General features: G+C 45.1%; 3 protein-coding genes across 3 annotated transcripts; 2 read left to right on the top strand and 1 right to left on the bottom strand.

The window, feature by feature from the left end:
- The first annotated feature begins 3,325 nt into the window (after positions 1-3,325).
- Positions 3,326-4,346, top strand: LOC133909049 (PRA1 family protein B2-like). Its single transcript, XM_062351324.1, has one exon. The coding sequence runs from the start codon at positions 3,405-3,407 to the stop codon at positions 4,065-4,067; it is 663 nt and encodes a 220-aa protein (XP_062207308.1). The 5' UTR covers positions 3,326-3,404; the 3' UTR covers positions 4,068-4,346.
- A 1,911-nt stretch (positions 4,347-6,257) lies between these two features.
- On the bottom strand, positions 6,258-8,743 carry LOC133909047 (laccase-3). The gene is made up of 5 exons (XM_062351323.1): positions 8,552-8,743; positions 8,282-8,433; positions 7,929-8,173; positions 7,647-7,775; positions 6,258-7,542 (listed from the first exon to the last, which is right to left on the bottom strand). The coding sequence occupies exons 1-5, from the start codon at positions 8,645-8,647 to the stop codon at positions 6,458-6,460; spliced, it is 1,707 nt and encodes a 568-aa protein (XP_062207307.1). The 5' UTR covers positions 8,648-8,743; the 3' UTR covers positions 6,258-6,457.
- Positions 8,744-11,034: 2,291 nt separating this feature from the next.
- Positions 11,035-26,668, top strand: LOC133907575 (protein RETICULATA-RELATED 5, chloroplastic-like). The gene is made up of 13 exons (XM_062349646.1): positions 11,035-12,056; positions 12,318-12,527; positions 12,625-12,885; positions 13,442-13,528; positions 14,816-14,888; positions 16,401-16,453; positions 16,633-17,363; positions 17,911-18,040; positions 18,374-18,904; positions 19,178-19,285; positions 19,418-19,963; positions 20,265-20,387; positions 26,174-26,668. The coding sequence occupies exons 1-13, from the start codon at positions 11,181-11,183 to the stop codon at positions 26,333-26,335; spliced, it is 3,891 nt and encodes a 1,296-aa protein (XP_062205630.1). The 5' UTR covers positions 11,035-11,180; the 3' UTR covers positions 26,336-26,668.
- Positions 26,669-26,918: the final 250 nt, after the last annotated feature.

Raw genomic sequence — 26,918 nt, 5'->3', positions numbered from 1 at the left:
TATCAAAAATGTCGAGAGGGTCATCTTAATATAGTGCTAGGAGTTGGCCATCACACCAAGACCAACTCGTAGGTCGGTTGTCCTCCTTCTAGAAGATGCCTAGGGGCTTTCGTGTGGCTCCAGTAGTATAGATTTTCTGAGATATACTCACAAAGATATGTCTAGATCTTTGACAATTTAGTTTTCCATATTTGACATCTTTGAAATATCCTTAGCAAAGTCGGTTGTAGCTTTTGGAAGGCTTGTGTGAGGGGAAGGTGTCTCGACCGTTTACAGGCTGAGGTGAGGATTGAAATGATAGTGTCGTGTGGCACCCTGGCCATGCTACGCATCATCACTAGGTTTTGGGCTCCAAGTGGGCCACTTCCTAGTGGATCGATGCATGTATTCCAGTAGGGTCCATTTGTGTATGATTTAGTCATATTTTTCTACTAATTTCTACAAGTCATAATCATACGATACTATACACGAATACCGTTAAGGCTAGTATTATTATTAATAATAAATAATCACTAATATACTAAGAGAATATGACACTAATAACTATGCATAACGAGCGTCATCATGGAGGCATGTTGCTCTATTGTCTGTTGAGGAAGAGGTGTCGAACAACCATGATGATGGAGGCGCTTGTGGCCGTCGAGCGATAGAGGCGTGGAGCTAGGCATCATGGAGCACTAGTGTTGTGTTTGGTTCATGGTATAAGACTGGATAGGATGGCTCTGTTAAGGTTTTTTTTTGGATGATCCCATGTTTGGTTGGTGGATCCGGACAAGATGAGATCGTCCAATATGAGAGGATATTCGTCAATATTCTGGATGAGCTGGTCCCTCAAAAATAGCCAGACGAGGCCATCCCACCTTCTTTTTCGCGTCTCATGACTCCTCACCCTTCGCGTTCCTCTCACCTCTCACAATGAGTCACCCTTAACCTCTCCCAGAAGTAGTGCCACCTGACCTCCTCCCTCCTCCGGTGACCCATCGCCATCGCCAGCCACCTCCCTCCTTCGAAGGACTCATGCCGCCCCCTGCCCCTAAAGAAATCTTTCCACCGCTGGGCCTCTCCCGACTCCAAAGACCCCATGACAACGCTAGGACGCTCCCTCCTCCGAGCACTGGTACGTTTCCCTCCTTCGTTGGACCCCCCCCCCCCTCAAGCATTGCAGATCTCCCAATAGATGCAGATCTCCATTATGGCCCACTCCTTCTCCACCGCTCTTGACTTGTCCATGGCATCGCAGGACCATGTCCTCTTCAGGTTGCCTAAGGAGTCATGCACAGCTATGGCTACGAGATGCTGGAGGACGAACCCATCAGCAATGTGTCGAAGAGCCAGCTCATGTGCACGTTCATAGACCTTGAGGTGGGAGTCGGCGCCACGTAGACAGATGAGCAGCGTCTACCAGTACATCCCCTACGCCTCTATGTAGTTTTCTTTCTGCATTAGTGCCCATCCCAAATTGCTCTGCACAACAACCATGGCCAGAATGAATGATTAGCGTCTTTGGATTGAGTATTTGAATTGAGCAGAACTTGAATTACATATTAAATGCTACCTATGTTATAATTTCAAATGCTCCGTACATATCTAAAAGTGGGAGTATTAGTAGAACAATGCATAGGTGCATAGGTTTCAGTTTGTTATTGCTTATTCTTTATTGACTCAAGTAAGATTAAAATTGTTTGATTTTGGTATTGTTAACAAGAGATTTTTGTAAAGGCATAGGTTGTTTTGGCGCTGCTCCCGAGCCATCTCCCATGTGCCCTTCTTCCCCTGCATCGGATCATAAAAACCTACTTTTTGAAGATCTCTTCCTTCTCTTCGAGATCGAACATCAATTGCAACGATTCGATAGACAGCTTATTGAATAGATGTAGATAAACAATGCCCACCTAGAAACATATAGGAGGTTTTCTCCTCATACGGCTCGAGGGAATGATTCGAATTTCTATCTACAATACAAGTAGATAGAAATTAGACTATGGCTTGCATTAATTTCCTTACAGAAAAGAAAAAACAAATTTTATTTATACTCATGACTCAAGTTGGCTAATTTTGACCAAGAGAGAAGCAGATAGTAGCAATAGAGAGGTATATCTTGGAAGGAAGAGTGACGTGGGAGTCAGAGAAGGGGGAACTCACAATATGGTGTATTGTGATGGTGTTTGCAATGGAGACAAGTTTGTGTTTAGTTAATTTGTGTTATTTCTTGGGAATTAGTAGTATATGTAAAAGTTATTGGTACTTAAGCTGCGATAATTTTCTCTGTGAGAAGATCTAAATAGATATGGTTGGGATCAACACCTGTAACTTGAAAATTCTAATTGTTGTTGCTTACTCTCTCTTCTAAATGTATACATATTCCGATTCGATTGGTTAAGATAATTGTATTTGGAACTCTATGTTGTATTTGCAACTTGCAGTAAGAACAATTGTTTATGAAGTAGACATCTGACTTGGCACAACTCCTGTGCTGAAAAGAGGCTAGAAACTGATTATGGTCATTATTTTTCTTTTTCCTTTTTTCCAATATTTATGTATGTATAGCTTTTTCCCTCATCCGTACTTCGATAAAGTAACCAAGTTAATTTTATTATCTAGTGTAGTTGTGTACTGTATTTCTTTTTTTTTTTTAGCTATCTCTTATGGTGAAAGAGGCTCTGTGCTCAGGACAACTACCATCTTTTGAAGTGCACAACAAATGCATAGGAGGCTGAAAACTTCTTCGCAAGTCATCTATTGAATCATCAACAAAACATGAGATGTGAATCTAAGACTGTGGAATAAAATATAATTTAGAGATAATAATTATATACTAATATCATTTGAAAATCAATTTATATAGTTGCTTTCAGGATTAATAGATAAGTTCATCAAAAGATTATCATAACTAATAAAGTCCAAACTATTCATCTAACCAAATAAAAAATTAACCCATACTATCCACTCTAATCCCACTAATAAAACAAAAAATTAACTTGTTTCATCTATCTAAACAAATAATAAAAAACATCTTATTAAAAAACAAAAATAATTCTACCCCATATATTTTATTTTTCAATCAAACACATTCTCATCTCGTGAAAGATCTGAAGAGGACGAAAGAGAAAGACGGGATGAGAAAGAGCGACACGTGGCGTGTGGCCGTAAAATAGTTCCCTTCGTTAGGTATAGGCCCACAGGTAAAGGAGATTGACAGACCATTTTACGTGATACCGTGACAAAGCCATGTTCTAAACACGAGACGAAGAACCGGAGGACGAGCATGACATGTGGGCCCCGAGTTGGCCCCGTATCCACTATGTAGTGCAGGCGGGCATGGAACCACCAATACGCGGAAGCATAAAGGAAAGCGCCACCCCGTAATCGAGCACATCCCAAATCGATTCCGCAGAACAAGCGCCATGGCCTCCGCACCGACGCCTGCGCCGTTGCTCCCCGTCACCAACCCGGCGGCCGGCGGCGGTTCCGCGCCGTCCTCCGGCACCGGCCTCTCCGACGCGACGCTCGCCACGCCGGCCTTCCGCCTCTTCGTGAGCCGGCTCTCAGACACGGCGCGGCGCTCACTCGCGGACCGCCGGCCGTGGTTCGAGCTGCTCGACCGGTCGGCCTTCTCGCGGCCGGACTCCCTTTCCGAGGCCACCTCGCGGCTGCGCCGCAACGTCGGCTACTTCCGCGTCAACTACGCCGCCGTGGTCGTCTTCTCCCTCGCGGCCTCGCTCCTGGCCCACCCCTTCTCCCTCCTCGTCCTCCTCAGCATCCTCGGCGCCTGGTGCTTCCTCTACGTCTTCCGCGCCTCCGACCAGCCCGTCGTGCTCTTCGGCCGCACATTCACCGACCGCGAGATGCTGCTCGGCCTCGTCGTCGCATCGTTGCTCGCCTTCTTCCTCACGTCCGTGGCCTCGCTCATCATCTCCGGCCTGCTGGTCGGCGGCGCTATCGTCGCCGCGCACGGCGCCTTCCGCATGCCCGAGGACCTCTTCCTTGACGATCCGAGCGCTGCGACCAATGGCAACCCCACCAGCAGGCTGCTCTCCTTCCTCGCGTCACCCGGATCTGGGGTCTAACGCGTCGACGGCTGGTAAAATCCGGTAGGGTACTTGGCTCGAGGAATTTATTTGAAGTCAGAATTGGTATGCTTTGCGTACGACTGGTATTAAGTGCCAGTAGCTATGGACATGCAGATCTGATTGTGGTTCTAATTTGTGCCTCGAATTATGCTAAAATCTGCGAGAGCTATACTTCTCTTAGATTTCACCAGATTTGGTGACGGTGAGCATTGTCAATTTGCTAACATGTATCTCTGTGTTTTGGACAACATGACGATTTTTATGGATCTCCGGTTATTTTCTGCTCTCCTTAGAACTTTTATCTTCTTGTGCAAAATTCAATGTGAACTCAGAAAGTTTCGGTGCTGTGGTGGATATTGGATCCTATAGGCAATATTTGTCTTTTAATGTTCTGAGTTATATTGCACTATGGTGGATCATGTGAGATTGCTAGGTGTAACTCTTGCAGTATACATTTTGGAGAGAATAGAACTAGTAGTTTCTGATATACAAAAGCTGCACGTTAGCTAAGAGCTCAAATAAATTACGTCCTGTTTATTTCTTGGGTTAGGCTTGCCACTGTCCACAACAGTTCCAAAGTCTTATAGGATATGACAGGTTAGCCATGGGGCTAAGAAAACTGGGCGAACCACCATTGTGGCAAAGGTAAGCATCCAGCTAAATCTTAAGTGGAACATAAAGCGTTGAGTGAGATGTGTATCTGTAATCCTAAAGCTATACAACTTAGAGCCTACTAATATTTTACTATGAAAAAAATCCACACTGTACAAATTGTGTTTCGCTGCAGTTAAGATGCTATTCATAGTTAAATTGTTTCAATCTACGTCACATTTGGAATAGGTTATGGTGGTTGAAAATTCTTGCTTTCAAACACCTCAGGCTGCCAAAGAAAAAAAAATCTGCCAATACGATGTTGGAATTGTTTTGTAGTATCCTTCTGGCTAACCACGAATCCTGTTGAGTGCTGCATAAATATATTTTTATCACACAAGTCACAACAGGCAGTCTCATAATTGTAAGTCAACCTATGAAAATTTCGGGAATGTTTGGTTTCCTTGCTCACTAGCCTTGCTTGGCAATGCCAGGGAAGGAGAGCCAATTTGGTTTTCCCTCAAAAGCAAGGAAATCCTAGTCCACCTTGCTCAAATTCAAACCAAGCAAAAGAACCAAACATGCTTACTTGTCCTTTAACCTTGCTAGGCAAGGGTGGGCAAGAAAACCAAACATACCCGAATGGCTCTTGCTTGTTTGAACTACTCATGGCCATCTATCCATGATTTATATGTCAGACAGATACCTTATGTTGCTTACGATTGCTTGTCGAATGCAATTGAATGTTGATGCTGAATCAACTTGAGTAGGATTTCATTCGCACAAAAAACTTTAGTAGGGTTTCAGCGGTGGTTGACCTGGCTATGACTGAAAATGTCAGATGAGGATTGAGAATTTGAGATTAGTTTCATTATACACCATTGTCTTATGTTGTGGCTGGATCATGGAGGAATATATTATTTGCTTGCCTACCTATAGAGGATGGTTCATCCTTCTGAAACTGCCGTTGGTTCTTTCTCTTGTACAGAAGGTAGCATTTACCTGTCATTGGAGTATTTGATCTTGCTTTTGCAGTTTCTAGGAATTCTTCATAGTAACTTATGTAGACTGTTGCCTGACTGTATCGGGGGCGATGTCTGATTCATGGGTAACGGAAGTTGGTGCTGGGCAGAGGGCACCTTGACTCTGAATCCAGCTTTCAGCTTTTAGTGGCAAATTTGCAATTGAGGCTTGTATGTTTCCTATTTTGAACAACACCTGGAGCTCCATACTCGACCATTATCAGGATTTGCAATTGAGGCTTGTATCTTGGAAGTTTGAGAAACATCTGGAGCTCCATACTCTTATCATTGTCAGACTTTTGAATTGATAGTAGATTTTTGCTTCTGTTTGATCTTTTTGTTTTTTAAGAGTGGGCCTGTAGGTTTGTTAATCGCAATCTCTTCCGTCTAAAATGTCCATTTTAGGTATCGACTAATGGTTGGCTGAATTTTCTTATACTTCATACTTGCTACATTTTGCTAAGAATTTTTTCGAGGCTTTCTTGGGTTTGGACCGTTGAAGTCGTCCATATTGGATATTTCATCAAGGACAGCATTTATATTTGCTGTTGCACGTTGATTCAGTAACAGTCGGTACAAAAAAAGAATTTATTCCCAAATAATATGCTGAATATCACTGAAAATTACATAGATTTGCAGAGGAAAAGTTCAAAACATGCTGGAAAATCAACTCCCCTAGAACTTAAGATCACAAATACCCCCCAAAAAAGAAGCAACTGAACATAAAACGTGAGCAGGCTTCCATATCCTCGGCACAGTATCTTGTGGTGATCATTAGCACATCGGAAGATCAACAGGAGGCGGCTCCAGGGACTGCATTTCGCCATACCCATCCTCCACCAGGAACGCCATTGCCAGCCCCCAGGTGATGTGCACGTCGAGATGGCAGTGCATGAGCCACACCCCCGGGTTGTCGGCGACGAACTGGATGACTGCCCAGCCGCTTACCGGCACCGCTACGGTGTTCCGCTGAGGCGGGTCGACGAGGTTGAACTTCTCGGCGTCCTTCTTGGGGTCAAAGTTGCCGAAGCCCTCCGCGAGGATGTAGAAGTCGTAGCCATGGATGTGGATGGGGTGGTTCTCTGCCGTGACGATGCTGGTGTCCTGCAGGACGAGCTGCACCACGGAGCCGAACCTGAGCGGGTACAGCTTGGTCGCCGGGACTGGCTGCCACAGGGCGCGGCTGACATTCTGCGCAGTGTAGTCGAACTGCACCGGCGGGTAGGCCGGGAAGTCGGTGGTGAACACGCCGGGGATCTTGTAGTAGTGCGCGTGGAGGAGGGAGTCGGTCTGCGGGAAGACGAAGGAGACGTTGTTCATGCTGGCCGTGAAGCGAGTGTTGTTGTTCGGCCCGGCGCATAGCTGGCCGGGCTTGCAGTTGAACAGGCCGAGGCCGACGGTGAAGAAGAGGTACTCGTCGACGTGCTCCGCAAGCTTGACTTTCTCGGGGCTCTTGATTCCTGCGTCAAAAGCGGTGGCAGTGGCGGTGTCATTGAAGGCCGGAAGGACCGGGAACGCCGGCTGGATCTTGGGGCCGAAGTCGGAGGCGCAGCCGCAGTCGTACTCGATGATGGCCGTGGTGGTCGTGTTGTCGAAGGCCACGCCCTGCGCGGAGACGTAGGCGCGCGCGGCGATGTAGTACCGGGTGGGCGCCTGGTCCATGGTGACGAGGACGTCGGTTGTCTGCCCTGGCGCGATCATGAGCACCGAGGTGGTGAAGGGCTTGGTGTAGGACGCGTCGACGCCGACGACGGTCATCTTGTGATGCGCGATGGTGACGAAGAGCTCGTGGTTGAGTGCAGCGTTGATGAACCGCAGCAGCGCCGTCTCGCCGGGCTTCACCGGAATGGCGGTGGTCTCTGCCGACCAAAAGACGCATTACGGAGAGGAGTTAAGCATGGTGTGTTTTGTGTAAGTTTTGCGTGTCATGCTCCCAAATATGGGCACGTGAGAATAGCAGTACCTTTTTGGGAGCAGTTGTAGAAGTCACCGGGCTGGCCGTTGATGGTGAACGCGTCGGAGACATTCGGTGCGCCGCCTGTCCTCTGCGCCTCCCGGATGACATCGATCGGGTTCGCATCCCACCACTCCCCTGTCCATCCACCATTGCCAGAATTTTCAGTGTCTATTTCATTGGCTCGCCCTTTTGTTCATTTCATTCAGATAACTATCTATCGCTGTCGTACTGGCAGCGGCCAAATTAGACGTGAAACAACGACAGGGGAAGGAAGAGCAGGGTCCAGACCGAGGACAACGGGGACTTCTCGGGAGGGCCTGCCGAACGGGTAGGCCTTGTTCTCCCTGGGGCGGATGATGAGCGCGCCGTAGACGGTGGCCCTGAGCCAGGAGCTGTGCGCGTGCCACCACAGCGTGCCCTCCTGCCCCTCGATGGTGAACCGGTACTTGTAGCTGCCGCCCGGCTTGATGGGGCACTGCGTCACGAACTCCGGCCCGTCCGCCCACCCCGTCCTCAGCTGCCGGATGCCGTGCCTGCACGTCGCGCGCCGCGCACAAAACCGAAGGAGAGGTTACTGAACCCGCGCCCTGAGCTAGCTAGATGCATGCCACCATGCTATGCATGAGAAAGTGAAGAAGTACCAATGGATCGTGACGTCGTACTGCGCGCGGTTGACGACGTTGATCACGAGGGTGTCGCCCTCCCTGACCTCCAGCGTCGGCCCCGGGAGCTGCCCGTTCACCGTGATGATGTTGTGCGTCTTGCACAGCCTCTTCACCGGCGTCTCTTGGACCTTGATCAGTCGTCACGCAACCCAAGGAAACACGCGTCAGCCAAAAAAATGGTTCAAACGCACACTAAAAACAGCTGCACCATACATCCATTGCCGTGGCAGAGTCAGGATCACGTACAACAAACTCGTGGTGGTGCACTTCGGCGTTGGCGAGCAAGGCAAGCACGAGGCACGAGAGGAGAGCGAGCAACCGGGACGAAGACGACGACGCCATGACGACCGAGCTTTGCCGCGTCTGCGTTCGCGCACCGGACAGGAGCTGCTGGAAGCTTTCGCCTGAAGGTTTCCGAGTTGGTAATGAGGCTTCGCCACCGAGCACGCACGGTATATATAGCGCTCGAAACAACGCGCAGGCTCCAAGCGTTTGTCTCGCCCGTTCCCGCTTTGCATTGGTTGGTTGGTCGATTAGGTTTTGAACTTTTTGAATTCAGCATGGGGGGAAATGCTGCAGCCATCACATTGACAGGTGCCTGCAGCTCCAAGCTGATCGTGTGATCATTCAACTATGCAGATGGTTTGGTGCACCCACTGGCCTGCCCCCCGCTGGCGCCGCGAGCTCACCGAAGAAGGCAGCGCTTCCTCCACACGCCTCCGCGTACGTAGAGCTGCATCTGCACCGTAGTCAAACTTGTCATGTCATTCGGTTATTTCATTTGCGTCCACTTCAGAGTTTGTAGGGAAAATTGATTACATGTTCTACAGTTGATCAAACTTTGATAATATATTCGAAGTTAGTAATCTTTTGATCATATGTCTCATAGGGACAAGTCTAGTCTATAGGGACTAGTTTGTAACAAAGTTTATTATTCACTTAATATGAAAATTTGTTAATCAAAGTAAGATCAACTTCGGATATATTATAAAAGTTTGATTAACTTAAGGCATATAATCAAATTTTCCAAGTTTGTATGATCCACGTTCAACTCTATGTAAATCATCAGCATTTGTGTCCATGCGTGGAGCAGTAGATTCAGCCAAGAAGCAAACTATTTCACGCGAATTAGGTACGGTTTTGTTTCCTGCTGCGATCTACTGCTCCAATTCGGATCTGCTCGTGCTCTTGTTCATCCCTTCACGCATCTTCAGTTTCAAACGGTAGAGGTCAGGATAGAGTGTTTGTTGACCATCTTTCTCGTGATCAGTTATTCTGCCGCTATCATATGCCAGCGATGGCGAAAAGCATGCATGTCTGTGCATTTTCGTATCATCGTTTGCAAAAACTTGTGGACAAAGGAACTTGGTTTCGAAACACAACAATGATTAGGAGTCAACCATGACTTTTTCCAGCACGAGTTGTATTTTCTGCCATATGAATCGTTGGCCAGAATATATCTAGTGCGTTGAGCTTTGGCAGTCTACGTTTGTGCGTCCACAATTGAACCGGCTTCAAGTCATTCTGTAATGACTTTTGAAGCGAGGAGGTGGATTTGGTAGCCAATATTGCAACAGATGTCAATACTTGTTCCAACAAATCTTCGGAAACAATCTTGTGACGAGAAACAATGGCGCAAAATCCGATTGCTCAGTCCAATTCAAGATGCCACGTTTCTGGTGTTGTATTTTATAAGATGAACTTGGAAGCCACAGATCAATCGTCGTTCTGTAATAACTTGGAAGCCTTAGCTTCCAAGTTTGCAACAGATCAATCGTCGTGAAATGAACCATCACTTGTACTGCCGATAAACAAATAATACGAGAGATTGGTCACTGATGAAATTGCAACCGTACTGCCCTTGAGCATTTGAAAATCTGAAATGCTCCCTCTGTTGGAAAGTGAAAACTGAATCTGAACGCACTTATTCTGAATCCATAAGAAGAACAGAAGAAACAATGCTAGCTTTGCCTCAGCAGTTGACAATTTGACACGAAGGCTGAACATTGAACAATGAAAACATCAGAAAAGCAGTGATCTCCAACTTTGCAGAGCCTGCCTGCATCTCGCCGTCCTTGACCAACCATGAGGTAGGCTGGCGACCTGGCGAATCCGGGCCTTCCCGACGGCCACCATGCAACGCGTCAGAGTCCCTGTCCGGCGAGCCTCTTCACGAGTTAGGAACGGCAGGTGAGAACAACAAATTGGCAGGAACCAACTACTTCGATCCCCTTGCAAAGTTCCGATCGCTCGGATAAGAATTTGCATGCAGGTGGTTGGGCACCCAATCAATCAGTTTTTTTAATTAATTTTGTTACACATGGGGCTAAAAATTTGTTGGCCATATTTTTTTGGAAAGTCATATTCCATTAAAGTTAATCGGGACACCATTAGACATGAAATAAGCATGCCTTTAGTAAAGTTTTTCGATTTTTTGGAGGAGTCAAGGGTTGGATAAGGCATGCTTTCGTCTTTTGCAACTGCAAATGCACTTTAGCATATCTACTTTGGACTTTGGGATTGAATAGATCCGTTTGCTCACAGCAAAGCTGCAATTAGGACAATTGTTATGTAGTTTTATTTTCTTTTTCCCTATTGATTGATTATCCGATTTGAACGGACTCGATTTCTTTCATGAGTTTTTTTTGTTCTAGTTGCTGCAGTTCTGCACAACTCTGAAACTGAACCAGTGGACGCTACGGCGAAGTCAAATGAAAGAGATGCCGGGCCCACCTGCCATTGAGTGTATAGCACGAAACGGTTTTCGCCTTTGCTTTTGCGTACGCGTCCTCGCGGCGGCGAATCCGACTTGACTCCGCCGCGGATTCCCCGCCAGATCCCGTTCCTCCCTCGACCCTAACAGCCGGCGGTGGCCATGATGGCCGCCGCCGACGAGGACCTCAAAACCCTACCCCTCGATTCCTCCTCCAGTGTCGCAGCCAAGGCCGCCTCTACCGACCCACTGCTCCACCCGCCTCCATCCCCCTCGTCCACCTCATCCTCTCCGGCCGCCGGCGCGAACCACGGCGCGTTCGTCGACGAGGAAGGTGAGGATGACGTCACGCCAGTCCCCGCTCCCCGCGCCGCGGCCACGACGACCCGCGAGGCGTCGCCGGGGTTCGCTCAGATCACTGTCTCCGAGCCTAGGAAGAACGCGGAGCCCGCAACTGGAGCCGTGGGTGTCATTCCTGGCTCGGTCAGCTACGTCTCCTACCTCATCACCACCCGGGTAGCCGACGGCGGTGAGTTCCGCGTGCGGCGGCGCTTCCGCGACGTGGTGGCCCTCGCCGACCGCCTCACGGAGACCCACCGCGGCCTCTTCGTCCCGGCGCGTCCCGACAAGAGCGTCGTCGAGGGTCAGGTCATGCAGCGGCACGACTTCGTCAACCAGCGATGCGCCGCGCTTCAGCGCTACCTCCGCCGCCTCGCCGCGCACCCCAGCGTCGGCCGCAGCGCTGACCTCCACGCCTTCCTCACAGAGCCTAGCGGCATCCCCACCTCCGAGGGTGAGTCGCCCAGGTGGAGTCCCGCAATGAGTGCTGCCACGCCCATGGCTGTTACCCCTCCAGCAACGCCTGCAAAGAGCGGGAGGGACTTTTTTGGGGTGTTTAAGGACATGAAGCAGACAGTAACAAATGGGTGGTTGGCAGTGAGGCCGCCTCCAGTGGAGGAGGAGATTGACACAAAGTACCTTGCGCACAAGACCAAGCTTGAGGACTTGGAGCAGCACCTTGTGGCAGCATCTCCGCAGGTAACTGAGCATTTTTTGCAATCGTTTACTTTCATGGTTGAGCACTCTTGTTGTTGTTCTGCATAATTAGTGTCATTGTTATTGCCATTGTGGACAGAAACACAGGATAAATGGAGGTGATTAAATTCTGAGTGCTTGTTTGGAGAAGTGCCCGTACACTTACATTTTGCAACTTGCAGAGAAATATGCATCATAAGTTTTCAGAACTATGTACTAGTGCAAAGTACACTAGCTAATCTTCTACCATTGCATCATTTGTAGGCAGAGGCGCTTGTTAAAGCTTACGATGATCTTAGAGCAACTACAGGCCAATTGGGAATGTCATTCTTCAAGTTGGCCAAGTTTGAAAGGGAGCAGGCTACATGTAGTTCTCAGAAAAGACGAGCTGCTGATATCAGTAATTTTGCAAATGCGGTTGTTAGAGTCAGTAGATCTCAGACAAAACTAAATGCTGAAATTGTAAAACATCTGGTACGTGGGGTGACTTTTAGGAACATTTACTTGAGCATAGGTTTTTACTAGAATTGTTGTTTTCCCCCAACTTTAATATTTTCTATTGCTTTTGCAGGGCATTATCCATGAATACATGGAGACAATGGCTTCTGTTCATAATGCATTTACTGATCGTTCCAGTGCTTTACTTCGTGTGCAAAATCTGTCAACAGAATTATTTTTCTTGCATATCCGGGCAGGAAAACTTGAATCTGTAACATCAAGAGGAATGGATCAGGAGAGATCAAGGTATCAGAAAATAGAAGAACTGAAAGAAATAATAAGAGCCACGGAAGATGCAAAAAGCCATGCACTTAAAGAGTTGGAACTTATCAAGGTAATTTGTCCAAACTTGTGAATTAAAGAACATGTACAGTTTGCGTTTTGTGCTTATGATAATGACCTGGTGAATAATGCGTTACTAATTCATAATTGCTTTTCTTAGTTGCATAGTTCCACACTGTCATATAAATTCTGGTGACAAAATCAACTATAATATGGTTATTACTCTTACAAAGATTCAAAGAGCATAATTCTCTATTTTGAGATGAGCAATAGACTAGTTGCCAAGTATGACCATAGCCTATCCAGTTTGCAGTACTTTAGAGATGCTGCTTAAGTTTTTCTTTTAACACATTACCTGTCACTAGACGTCACTAGTTGATAGTCTATATAAGCATAATCCATTCACCCAGTCTGAACTAATTCCATTTACTATAGTGTTTTAAGCTACGGAAATGCTCATTAGCAAACATAGGATTCTCAGAAGTGCCTGGAAGGCTGGAACATGGTTCTGCTGTTATATTTCAAATCCCAAATTGTTTGCTTGGCAATTCGGCGTTAAGTTTTAGCGGCTTTTCTTATATTCTTTTTCACTATTTCTGATAATGCAGGAAAACATCACGAATGAAATTAGAAGATTTAACAAAGAAAGGCGCCAGGATTTGGTGGAGATGCTGAAAGGCTTTGTATCAGATCAGGTAGGAGTTCTCAACTTAATTACATGGTTTATTCTTTGTCCTGCTGTTTGCATTTTGCACTAACCTTTGAATCCTTTAACAAAGTATAGAAAGATTAACTTAATCAGTTGAGGTAGCTGTCTGCTGCATTGCTTACTACTGTAGATCTATCTTCATACCTCCATAATTTCAAACATTACCAACGTGCTATTAGAGAGAAAGAAAACATGACCGTTGAATGCTTGATCTGTATCCATGCAGTTTCTTCTATGGTTTAGAAAAAGGCTGAGCTCCTGCCATTGCTTCTAAAAAAATAAGGCCACTCAATTATCTCTCTGCATGTGAACCTTTAGCTTGAGCGCCACCTAAACGTTTTTAAGATCTTGTAGACACCATGTGCACCTAGTCTGAGGTTGTAAAGGAGGAGGGGGCGTGGGGGTGTCAGGGTGTGGGGGATGTCAAGTTGCAAAACTGTCAGAACTAGAGGACTAGCAGGGCTTGTGAAATATTACACTACACGGAATGGGGACTGGCTATAGCTGATTTAATAGATTGCTGTGTTTATTTCTCTAGAAACAGGAGCGAAAGCACAAATAACACACTGCTTTAGAGTATCAAAACAATGCTTATAGGTCTAGCTGTGTAATTCACTGTATGCTTTGCGATGGTAATATGTAAATCTTCATATCTCAGACAACGCCACTTTGGAAGAGAAATTCTAGTAATCTGTATTATTATTGGAGGAGAACAGCCAGGCTACAGAAGATGAAATGACACCTTCCAATGCTGTCTCTATTGGCAGATATACTATAAAAGCTGTAGGGTCGTGAGACCATTTGAAGTAACAACTAGATCTAATGTTGATTTGGATATGATTGACAGCATCTGAGACTGAGTTCTAGTCGATCTGCTGAAGACATCAGCAGTCAATATTTATTGCCCTACTGACTCAGAAAAAGACATGCATGACGACCATTTTAGTTTTGCAACCCTTTGGTTGGGACGACAATATTTTTTTTTTTAAAAAGTTCACATCAGACAGTTTAGATGCAGTGGTATGAATTTTTTTAGTAGTAGGGTGCACAATGTACTGTTGGGACGCCATCTCCTCTGTAAACTTAGAGAAAGAGTTTGCAAGCTCATTTTATCAAGTACCATTGCCATCTTCTATTTGTTTATTGCTGCAAAACACCCACGTGTATAGGTGGCATCAATGTGCAGGTGAAATGAGTCAATCAGTCAATCTTACCATGCAAAGCTGATTGAAATTGCATCGCTAATTTTGATTTTTCCTGTTGCAATGTTCAGGCTGCATACTCAGATCATTTTGCTAGTGTATGGACAAAGGTAGCAGAAGAAGCAAATGAATATGCAAACAGGAGCAGCTGAAGTAGGATGTATAGAGACAGGTGAATTCGAGCTGTTATTCTGCAGCATGAACATAGACTACAACATTGAGAATCATGTGATGGCATTTTTACGCTTTCCGTTCTTGAAGGGATGCATTTCCAAGGATTTTTCTGGGGATCGATACCTCCAGTTGTGTACCTCAAAATTCTCAGGAAACATAGTACCATTTTCCCCAGTCCCTTTTTTTTTAAGGCTGGGCTTTATGTAATATTGAGTTTTTTTCTGTACAAAAACACGGCACCAGTTGGGTGAATTCCCTGCGTCCCGAGATAACCAGGTACATGAGGTTTCGTCTTCTTGAGCCGTTGCACACTTGTACTTACATGTTATCTTCCATATTCTCGTTTTTTGTTTCTTTAACCTCGGAACCTTTCTCTCTTTTATTTTTTGGAACCACTGACGCCCTGTTTGTAATTTTTTCCTGATTCTTGTGAAGATTAAACTATTTTCTATAAAACTATGTCTTCAAATTAGGCTTCATATTATTGCGGGTGTCCGAATCACCATTCACCAACGCACAAAGAGCCACGTCTGTGCAAATAAGGCGAGCCACTCGTCTTGCAAACTGCTGACTGGACATGCTCGAGAGCCAGTGATAGGGTTGGCACCTTGGTGCCCCTTTTGGAGCCATCGACTTCGGCATCACTGCTTATCCTCTACACGTAAGCATCGTTTTTGTCCCGTTCTCTAGTCTGTAACCTGTGATCATTTGTCCAAAGATTTCTTTCTCACTTGTGAGCTTTACGAGCACACAAGTTCGAAACCCCGCCACAAAGGGAAAGAACAACAGCGATCGGATACCGATGCCATTCGAGCTCTGCCATGAAAATTCACCTTGATTTCCACCACAAGAAATTCCCCAAATATCTAGCCCTGTGCGGCTGTGCTGCACAATCTGCAGGCGGCGCGACGAATTTCGTTTCTTTTTATTTTTTAAAAAATTACAAACCAATAGAAACTGGGGTCGCATCAGTATGCATTTTTGTCCTCTAGTAACAAATTCCTGACATGTCCGCCATAAGTTGGGCCCATTTAGGTTGATGAATTCGGATTTGGAAACAGAGTTTGGAAGAAATATCGAAGCATTCGCCTTGATCGAATTTTAAAATTATGCTTCATCCATCTTGACTCCATATTCAAGCATAAGCAGAAGAATAACCTTGATTTAGGGGATATAATTCTATCTTGTTAGTCTTTTGTTTTATGTGTTTTATATATTAGATTGATATTTGTCAGATCACTGTTGTGTGTATTATAGTTATATAAAGGTTAGAGTAAATTTTTGTGTAGTTGTAGTTTTTTAAGGTAACGATAGGTAACGATTAAAGTTAATAAAACTTATTTTTTTTAAAAAAAATATGTCGTGACAGTTGAAAGGCAAACCACGGTCATCTGGCTAGTAAGGATTTGGAAACAGAGTTTGGAAGAAATATCAAAGCATTCGCCTTGATCGAATTTTAAAATTATGCTTCATCTGTCTTAGACTCCATATTCAAGCATAAGCAGAAGAATAACCAGGGGATACAATTCTATCTTGTTAGTCTTTTGTTTTATGTGTTTTATATATTGGGTTGATTTTTTTTCAGATCAATGTTGTGTGTATTATAGTTATATAAAGGTTAGGATAAATTTTTGTGTAGTTGTGCTTTTTGGTAACGATAGGTAACCATTAAAGTTAATAAAGCTTATTTTTAAAAAGAAATATGTGTTGACAGTTGAAAGGCAAAATACGGTCATCTGGCTTGGAGAGTACAATACCCAACCACCCGAAACTGCTCCGTCACTCGAGGCCCTCCATTCCCCCCCACAGCCACCGCCGGCGCGTCGCGCCTCCGGCGTTGTGTCAGCACGGGAGAATGCTGCCGCACGCGCCCTCCCGAACCCCGGGAGCCTTCAGATTCAAACCCCACCTCCCCGCCAAACCACCGCACCTCACCTCCACCTCCACCTCCACCCCCGCCTCCTCCCGCGGCGGCCTCTGCGCCGCCACCCGCCGCGACCTTCTCGTCCTCGTCCCCTCGCTAGTTGCGGCGTCCACCGTCCTCCAGTCCCTCCCGCTCGCCGCCTCCGCCGCGGCCGATGACAAGCTGGCACCACCGCCTCCGCCGCCGGCGCCCGCCGCTCCGGCCCCGCCCCCGCCCCCGCCTCCAGCGGCAGAGGCCGACGCGGCGGCGCTGTCAAGGGTCTACGATGCCACGGTCATCGGGGAGCCGCAGGCCGTGGGGAAGGACGCGCGGCGGAGGGTGTGGGAGAAGCTGATGGCCGCGCTGGTGGTGTACCTCGGCGAAGCCGAGCTCGCGCCCGACCGCGACGACAGGGTACTCGAGCTCGAGATCGTCAGAAAGCTTGCTGCAGGGTGCGCCGAGGCCGGGAGGAGCATCTCGCTCGCGCTCGAGGCCTTCCCCTGCGACCTCCAAGAGCAGCTCAACTGGTTCATGGATGGAAGGTTGTTGCTCTCCCTGTTTGTTAAGACAGCGAATTTTACCTCTTCCTAGTTGTGATGAGTATAGCTGAGCGACGTGCGTAGAGGATTATTCCCTTGCTGTGATGCGTCCTAATTCTGTATTAAGAGATGCCAAGTCCTAATTGCGTAAACTTCAAAATGCAATTAGAGTTAGTTCTTGTCATCTTGTAGTTCGATTTTCGTAGATGCTGAGAAGTAGGAGAATAGGTTGTACTTTTTCGCTTTGGCCAAGTGGCAAGATCGCAACTATGTAGCTAACAATGTCTTGTAAGTTGTAATAATTGATACTACTTAACTAAACAAACGATGCACTCTCAAGTTCCATACTTGAGGGTTTGCTAGAATTATCTGCATCTACTAGACTACTGCTATTATAGCCATATAGGTTTCCATGCAAGCTAAGCTCAAACTAAAGCCTGATAATGTTTTTTTTTCTCCTTTACTTTTTTTCTTGTGGAGAAAGTACATTGTGTAAGCCTTCAAATTATTCCTTGTTGATGAACTTCTAACAGTTTTATGCTTTATGCAGAATTGATGGCAACAACTTAAGGCTTTATACATCTCACTGGGCACCAGAGAGATGGCAGGAGTATGAACCTCTTTTGAATTACTGTCGTGATAATGGAATCAAGCTTGTCGCCTGTGGAACTCCACTTGAGGTAATTGTAATTGCTTCTCACGTTATCCAGCATAATTGTATGTGATTCAGGCATATTGTTAATCATCATTAATCTTGGTCATTGATACTTCTGAGATTGTGGACTTGTGACATTGTAATAGTTTGAAATTGATTTACAGTATTCCAACTGGCAAGCCTTTTCTTTTACCATGTATTCTAATGCTCTTACCTGCTTAAGCACCTTTTGTATCATGTATACTTTTTGTAATGCTTTTACCTCCTTGAAAATGTCTGATATGCTGTATATTGAAATTATAAGCTTAGTTTTCTCTACTTTATTTGGTGAAAATGATCTAGTCCTTCTCTTGACTAGGTGGTAAGAACTGTCCAAGCTGAAGGAATTAGAGGCCTTTCCAAAGCACAAAGAAAGTTGTATGCTCCTCCGGCTGGCTCAGGCTTCATTTCTGGCTTTACATCTATCTCAGGCCGATCATTGATTGACAAGATTTCATCAACTCATGGCTCCCCCTTTGGCCCGAGCTCATATTTATCTGCACAGGCAAGAGTAGTTGATGATTATACCATGTCCCAAACAATAATGAAAGAAATTATTAGTAGAGATCCTTCAGGGATGGTCGTTGTGGTAACTGGTGCAAGCCATGTTATATATGGGCCTCGAGGAATTGGCGTTCCTGCCAGAATATCTAAAAAGATGCAAAAGAAAAAACAAGTTGTGATACTTCTTGATCCTGAGAGACAAGACATAAGAAGAGAGGGTGAAATCCCTGTAGCTGATTTCTTGTGGTACTCTGCTGCCAAGCCATGTAGTCGAAATTGCTTTGATCGTGCTGAAATTGCTAGAGTTATGAATGCTGCTGGTAGGAGGCGTGAAGTTTTACCCCAGGTTATCACTTCCTCTTTCTCAGTATATGTTGAGTGCTCTTTGTGCTATATCTCCTTTTAATTGAGTAACTGTAACATGTTTTGAATAGGTATCAGTTTTAAGGCAAATTTAAACTGTACTAAAAAATTGTATATATGATTGACAGAGCCAGAAAATGTTTGTTATGATAATTATTCGATCTTTGAAGACTCTCTTGCAATACCAAATCATTTTCAATTCTGTAATAATTTCTTATGTTTAGAGCTGACAAAACTTTCTGCATTTTTATGACAGGATCTTCAGAAAGGAATAGATCTTGGTGTAGTTTCTCCTGAGATATTGCAGAACTTTTTTGACCTTGAGAAATACCCTTTTATGGCTGAACTGATTCACCGATTCCAAGTAAGCAGTTATTGTAATCTTTATCTCTCACTGCTTCCCCTTGTAGAAATGCAATTAGAGAGGCTGATATTTAGGTAAGAAGACTGTGGCATGGTGAAATTGTTGAAACTTAAAACTGATCATTTTGTGCAGGGTTTCCGTGAAAGATTACTGGCAGATCCCAAGTTCCTGCATAGATTAGCTATTGAAGAGGGCATATCAATAACTACCACTCTTCTAGCGCAATATGAAAAACGAAAAGGACGGTTTTTTGAAGAGATCGACTATGTTCTTACTGATACGATTAGAGGTTCTGTTGTTGATTTCTTTACAGTGTGGCTTCCTGCACCTACTATCTCGCTCTTATCTTTTGCTGATGATGGCTCTGGTGAGAGTGTGGAGCTTGTGAAAGGATTTTTAGGATCACTGCCAGATAATGCATTTCAAAAGGGTATTGTGGGGCAAAATTGGAGCATGAACCAGAGGTTTGCATCAGTGCTAATGGGTGGTATTAAACTTGCCGGTGTTGGATTCATTTCTAGTATTGGAGCTGGAGTTGCTTCAGATGTCTTGTATGCTGCTCGTCAAGTTCTGAAACCTTCTGCAAGTGTGGAAGTGGGACGCAAAAGATCTCCAATCTGGAAGTCAGCAACTGTTTACAGTTGCTTCCTTGGAACATCAGCAAATCTGCGGTATCAGGTATTTCATCAAGACCACCTATCTGTTCACTTAAGTGATTCTGGTTAATTATGAAGAGCTATTTTCTATGTGGTTGCATATATCAGAGTACATGGTAGGAATGGCTAAAATGTGCTATAGTATAACATGCTGAGAGTGGGATGATAGTATAACAGTAAAATGAGGCCTTGCAACTGCAGCTCATCTGCATTCAGTAACTCAATGATGCAGCTTGTCAAGAAATTATTACCAAGTGAATGCAGCTTATGATTTCCTCTATTTTTCTAAAGACTGTTAACCCTTTTCAATAAACATGTTTCAGGTCATTGCTGGTCTGATTGAGCATCGTCTAGGAGAGGATCTGATGGCCTACTATAATCAGCCACTTCTTGCTAACCTATTGTCCTTTGTCTCAAGGATAATTAATTCGTACTGGGGAACACAGGTTCGCCACTTTTGCACTTTATATTGACATGATAATATTTTTGGTAGTTAATGTTCATTTTTAAGCTGGTTCAACTACACAAACAAGTTTTGTCCTTTTTCTTTCAACAAGAAAAGCAAATGAATATACTAGGAATAGCAAACTTGTATTCCCTGAAGGTTTTGAGCCAATATATATATATATATACACATGTACATGTGATAATATGTAAGAAACCCCTTATAAACTGGGAGTATTACACAAAGCAATACACACACGCACATCTCCTCAAACTTATGGAGGATCAACCACACTGAATTTGGAGAGATAGAACTTGTGCTGAGCCTTCATGAAGAAATCAGTCAATTGAAGCTCGGAAGAAACATACTGAAGAGCAATCACCTCATCATGTATATGTGTCCGTTGTAAGAAGTATCAACACCAATATGCTTGGTGAGTTTATGCTTCATTGAATCTCAAGCAATACTGATAGCTCATGTACTGTCTAAGTAAAGAGGAGTAGGTGTAAGAGAAGAAACACAAAAATCCTGCTGTCAACAATGCCATAACTCACAACTTAGCCTCTGCACTAGAACGAGAAACTACGGTCTGTTTTTTAGTCTTTCAAGCAATGAGAGAACCACCAAGGAAAACACAGTAGACAGAAATAGACCAGTGATCAGAAGGATCACTAGCTCAAGTAGCATCAAAATAAGCACGAAACTATAAAGAACTGGAGCGTGAAAAGAAGAGATGATGAGAGATAGTACCACGAAGATAGCGCAAAACACGCAGGAGATGACTATAGTGGAGCTGAGTAAAGTAGAAACGAACTGACTGAGGATATGCATTGCATAAGAAATGTCAGGACAAGTGACAACAAGGTAAACAAGACTCCTAACTAGATGACAGTGGCGAGTGGGATCCTCAATAGGCTCACCATCAGTGGAAACTCCATGGAAGTCTTAACAGTGCGCTCATCGGTAAGAAAAGCACAATGAATAAGATCCTGAATATACTTCTCTTGGAACAGAAAGAAACTCTTAGAAGTAGAAGAAATCTCAATCCCAAGAAAGTAGTGAAGAGGACCGAGATCAGACATAAGAAACTACTCATTGAGACGAGTCTTCACAAAGGCAATATACTCAGAATCATCTCTTGTAATGATCATGTCATCAACATACAAGAGAAGAAGAGTCCGACCATGAGAGGAAGTATGAACAAAGAGCGCATGATCACGAGCACTAGCAGAAAAACCAGCGACAATGATCACAGAAGAAAAACACTCAAACCAGGCTTGAGGGGCTTGCTTAAGTCCATACAGAGAGCGACAAAGACGACAAACCATACCCTCAGGAAAAGAATACACTAGCGGCGGGTGCATGTAGACCCTCCTCACGCAACTCACGATTAACAAATGCATTCTTGACATCAAGCTGAGAGATAGACCACTGACGCACAGAAGCAACAGCAAGAAGAGCGCATGCTGTGTTCATATGAGCCACCAGAGTAGAAGTCTCATGATAGTCGCGATCATGCTCCTGCTGAAAACCACGGACAACAAGACGAGTCTTATAGCGCTAAAGAGAACCATCAGAGCGGATCTTAACCTTATAGACCCACTTGCACGTGATAGAACGAACATGTGGGGAAGAGGAACAAGATCCCACATGCCAGTGCACTCAAGAGCAGCAAACTCCTCTGCCATCGCATGCTACCATTCCTGATGAGCAATAGCATCACGGTAAGAAGCTGGCTCGGTAGGAACAACACTAGCAAAGCCAAATCAATCAGGAGGACGAATCGAATGACGATCATGAAGAGAGTAGCGAGGATAGGAAGAAGGAACGGAATCGCCAAAAGAAGAAAACAACACAACATGATGAGAGGTAGCACGAGAACGACGAGTATAATGAAAAGAAAAAGGCTCAACAAGATCAGAAGGAGAAGGACCATATGAGGTGGAGGCTAAAGGTGTGGAAGGCACCAAAGAAGGTACAACAGGAGGAGGCACCAACGGTGTTCGGGGAAGAGAGGAGGAAACAGTGATGGGTGTAGCAAAAAAAGTGAGAAAAGACAGTGGCTTGATCAAGAAAGCTAAAGAAGTGGAGGGAAAGGTATATGGATAGAAGGGACATGACTCATCAAAAATAACATCTTGAGAAATACGCATCCGAAGAGCAACATAGTCCCAACACCTAAAACTCTTATACTCAACACTGTAGCCAAGAAAGACACTCAACAAATTGAGCGGTCAGTTTGGTACATTCATGAGGGGCAAGAAAACGTAATAAACACAGCCAAAAAGACGAAGAGAGAAGTAATTAGGTAGGCGTCCACATAGACGCTCAAAAGTGATCTCACCCTTAAGGGTAGAGGAGGGTTGGATATTGACTTAGTACATGGCAGTGGAGACTGTCTTAGCCAAAAAAAAAAAAAAGTGGAATAGAAGAGGCAAGCATAAGCGCACGGGTAGTCTCAAGAAGATAACAATGCTTGCGCTCAACAACACCATTCTGATCATGAGCTCCAGTGCAAGAGAACTGAGACAACATACCTTGTTCAGCAAAAAAGGAACGTAGATGCCCAGAAAGAAATTTGCCAGCAGAGTCAGCATGAAAAACACAAATATGAGTGTCAAACTGAGTGTGAATCATAGTGACAAAACACTTATATATAGATAACACATCGCTACAAGAAGACACGAAATAAATCTAAGTGTAGCGAGAGAAATTATCTATAAAGATAATATAGTATCTATGATCCCCTTCTGGAACGAAGGGAGTCGGACCCCATATATCTGAGTGAACAATATCAAAATGACATTGAAATACTGACTCACTATTAGGATAAGGAAGCTGAATATGTTTACCAAGCTTACAACCCTGACAATCTAAGGATGTATCTCCTGAGACAAACCCTAAAAGACCACGATAAACTAATGAAGACAGATGCGACTCATAAACATGTCACTGCTGGAAGGAGCTAGTAGTCGAGGAAGTAGAAAGATTGGCGGCGGCAGCGGAAGGAAGACAAAGACAATCAAGCTCTCATAGACGCCGAGAATCATGGCGCCGAAGGCCAGTACCAACCAGAGCACTCGTGTGACGATCTTGAACATATCAAGAGTCAGAATATAGGATAACACGACAGCCATGTCAGTAAGTTGATCAGCTGATATGAGCTGCATGGTGAGTTGAGGAACATGAGCATCGGAATAGACGCTAAAAAAAGAAGCGCAAAGAGTGCTTTGACCAGCAATAGAAAGAGAAGTAACATCAACGGTAACAACATGAATAGGAAAAACAAGAGTATGAAGCGAAGACAGACTGGAAGAATCAGAAGTCATATGAAAAAAATGCTCCTGAGTCAAGAATCCAAGGTGAAGTATCTGACTGTGTAGAAGGTGGTCTCTCAGTTACAGAAGAGAGAGTAGCAGAACTAGCAGAACTTGTCGGTGCAGAGCCAAAGGTAGCAACCAAGCGACGAAGCAACGTTGTAATCTCCTAATGAGTGTAAGTCGAAGAGGTAGTCGAGGAGGTAGCCGAGGTAGAAGCACCAGAGGAACATCGAAGATGCTTCTTCCAGTAGCAGTTCGCCTCGACATGGCCCTCCTTGCTGCAGTATGCACAGCGAGGGTGACCATCACCACTTGAAGAGAGCACATGTGACGAAGGAGTCACACGAGGAGTTGACGACAGTGCAGTCGAAGACGTAGGTGCAACAAGTGGACGAGCAGCCAATATTGAAGGAAGTGGCAGCAGTCCAGAACCACGTGGACGAGTCTCCTCTGAGCGCAGCTCTGTAAGACCCTCCACAAGTGTGACACAAGGATGTCGAGCAAGCGGCTAAGCTTGATGCTGCTCAAACTCCGGACGAAGGTGAGTCATGAATTCGTAGAGATGTCGAAAGTCACGCTCAGCACGCAGATCCAAGCAATATTGACGAGTGTCAACCAGCAACAGCAGGAGAGTCCAACTGACGCCACGCATCCGACAACTGAGCATAGAAAGCATCAACTGTGGCATCACCCTACTGAAGAGATTGCTCCCGACGAACAGGTAGATAGAGAGTATCCCTAGATGGTTCATTGGTCTGATGAGGATGAGTCCACATTTGAAAGGCAGTAGAGAACCCAACAATCTTAGATGAAAACATGGGCTCCATACTAGCAATCAGAATAGACGCCGCACGAGCATCATCATCCATCCACTGAGCATAGTCAGATAACCGATCACGGTACAACTCCAAAGCTTTCTGATAGGCAGAGACGACCTTCTCAAAGGCAGTGGTGGCGATGTCAAAAGTTGTTTTGTTTCCTTTGTCGACAGTCGGTTGCACAGGCTCTATCGGAAGTTCAAGGGACGGCGGACAAGGAACGTCGCCACATAGAACACCCCAAAGATGAAGCCACGCATGACGCGCATATGCTGCCCGAAGTCCCGGTGTGCACCATAAAAGATTACAAAGCACCGAGGAACTGAAACGGTGGTCGATGACATCCTGAAGAGGTGATGAACGACAGTGAGAGCGCAAAGGTAGCAGCGAGAAACAGCATGTAGCAACGAACGATGGCGAGAGTGCAAAGAGAAGCGACAAGCGATGGCGAAAGCGCAAAGAAAGCGGCAAGTTGCTGCACATTTTTTTTTTGTTTTTTCTTGTTACCTCGGTTCAGATAAGAACAGAGTAACACCGAGTCGGGAACGAGACGAGCAGGCGGGCAGCCGACTCGGGACAGGTGGTGTTGGAGAAGGCCGACAGTACTGAAGGCCTAGGCAGCCAGCGGTGGAGTGAGAGGCAGCATCGACATTGAGCTAGCGCAGCACGCGGATGCCAGGCGGGGCTGAGGCCGGTGGATCTGCCTCTGATCCGGTCGGATCAGATGGAGTCGGCTCGGGTCCGGCGTGACTGGAGCAAGAGCCCAGCGGTGGCAGCGCGGTGAGGAGATGGGGGGTGGGGCGGCGAACTGAGGCAAGGCAGGGCGGTGGAGGTAGCAAACCGACAGGGTAGGTGGAGGAAGGACGTCGACTAGGTGGAAGCCGGCGAGTCGGATGGAAACCGACGGTAATGGGAGATTGGAACTTGATCGGACGTGTTGCATCGTCCTAAAAGAAATCTAGCTCTAATACACATATACAAGTGACAATATGCAAAAAAACCCCTTATAGACTGGGGCATTACACAGAGCAATATATATATCTAACAGAATATACATTCTCTTTTGTATTTTAAGTAATAATATAGTCTCTTTCGTATTTTGAGCAATAAATCAACGATGGCACCCACCAAAAGAAGTCTAGAATAAGGTGTGCAAGTGAGCGACCCTCCACTTCCAATTAATCGGCGGGCTTTTTAGCAAACAATTAATTAGTGGTTGACTCCCTATTTAATTGGTGGTTCACTTTGTAGGCATGGTTGGTAGTAAAAGGAGCTAAGATGGGTAGGCGAGACAAGCTGACTCAGTGCACTAGCATCCCTAATCTGGAACCAATCACTATTTTTTTCCATTTTGGCATTTTTGTTCTGCCTGTTCAACTATGCTGCATGAACTTCAGCATTTCTGATCTTCGACTGATACTGGTTTAATTGAAATGAAGAGAATCATCAGTATTCACAACCACTGAGTAGAGCTCCTTAAGTAGCTTATTTGCTTGATGAAATTCTATTTAATATCTTCAGGGAAAGAATTGAAAACCTTATGATAAAAGGATTGATTCTGTTGTCTCCAACTCCATAGACACATTGCACGAGTTGTGCATCGTAGTACTTGCACTGTGTTGCTTTACTGACAACCGTTTTTATTGCAGCAATGGATTGATCTTGCACGATCTACAGGCGTGCAAAGTACTAAGAAAGAGGTACCTTCTCCCGAGGTATCGAATTCAACTGAGATGCCACTGCTAGAATGTGGCACAACAGATGCACAGAATGTGGATGACGGCAATAACCAATCAAATGACTTGACATAGTCATCACTCAGTGGCCTAATTGATTGTTGCCATACAACATACAGAACAGCTTCCTTCAATAACATGCCCTATACAATACAGCCATACAGGCATATAGATGAGGAATAGTCATCAAGATTAAAGCTTATTCATGTTGCATCTGTCATATGGAGGGGACAAATTGAAAAGTTTAAAGGGCGAAGGCATTTTTACATTGTTGTGACAGAGCCATTTTTACACCCTTCTGGGGTGAATACTGTTTGTACATTCGCAGAGGAAACTATCGAATTTTGAAACCTGTACAGGATTTACACGTGAAATTCAACCCAAAACTTCCTTGGGGATTGGCAAGTATCAGCTTTGCCACGTGTGACAAAACATTCTATGAACTTGAACCCAGAATACATATGAAATTCTTTTTTTTTTGTTGGAATAGATATGAAATTATATTACCGAACGTTGTTCATTCGTGCCGAGCCTTATGTTTTTTCTTGGGGTGTTTCTTCTGGTGTGCTAGTCGCTAAGTACTATCTGTTCACCTTCGTCTTTTCAACGCTCTCGAGCCATGGCTCTTTAAAATTACTTTTTCCACCTCGGTCTTTTC

Source organism: Phragmites australis, chromosome 2 (assembly GCF_958298935.1).
Source record: "Phragmites australis chromosome 2, lpPhrAust1.1, whole genome shotgun sequence".
NCBI lineage: Eukaryota > Viridiplantae > Streptophyta > Magnoliopsida > Poales > Poaceae > Phragmites > Phragmites australis.
The sequence above is the reverse complement of the archived record's forward strand: the minus strand, read 5'-3'. Positions and strand labels throughout refer to the sequence as shown.

Excerpts from the sequence above, each read along its gene's own strand:
- LOC133909049 (XM_062351324.1), top strand. The coding sequence starts at position 3,405 with ATGGCCTCCGCACCGACGCCTGCGCCGTTGCTCCCCGTCACCAACCCG.
- LOC133909047 (XM_062351323.1), bottom strand. The coding sequence starts at position 8,647 with ATGGCGTCGTCGTCTTCGTCCCGGTTGCTCGCTCTCCTCTCGTGCCTC. Across the intron at positions 8,434-8,551 it reads TGCACCACCACGAGTTTGTT|GTCCAAGAGACGCCGGTGAA; the intron begins GTACGTGATCCT and ends CGACTGATCAAG. Across the intron at positions 8,174-8,281 it reads TACGACGTCACGATCCATTG|GCACGGCATCCGGCAGCTGA; the intron begins GTACTTCTTCAC and ends CGCGACGTGCAG.
- LOC133907575 (XM_062349646.1), top strand. The coding sequence starts at position 11,181 with ATGATGGCCGCCGCCGACGAGGACCTCAAAACCCTACCCCTCGATTCC. Across the intron at positions 13,529-14,815 it reads AAGGCTTTGTATCAGATCAG|GCTGCATACTCAGATCATTT; the intron begins GTAGGAGTTCTC and ends TGCAATGTTCAG. Across the intron at positions 16,454-16,632 it reads AGGGGATACAATTCTATCTT|TTGAAAGGCAAAATACGGTC; the intron begins GTTAGTCTTTTG and ends ATGTGTTGACAG.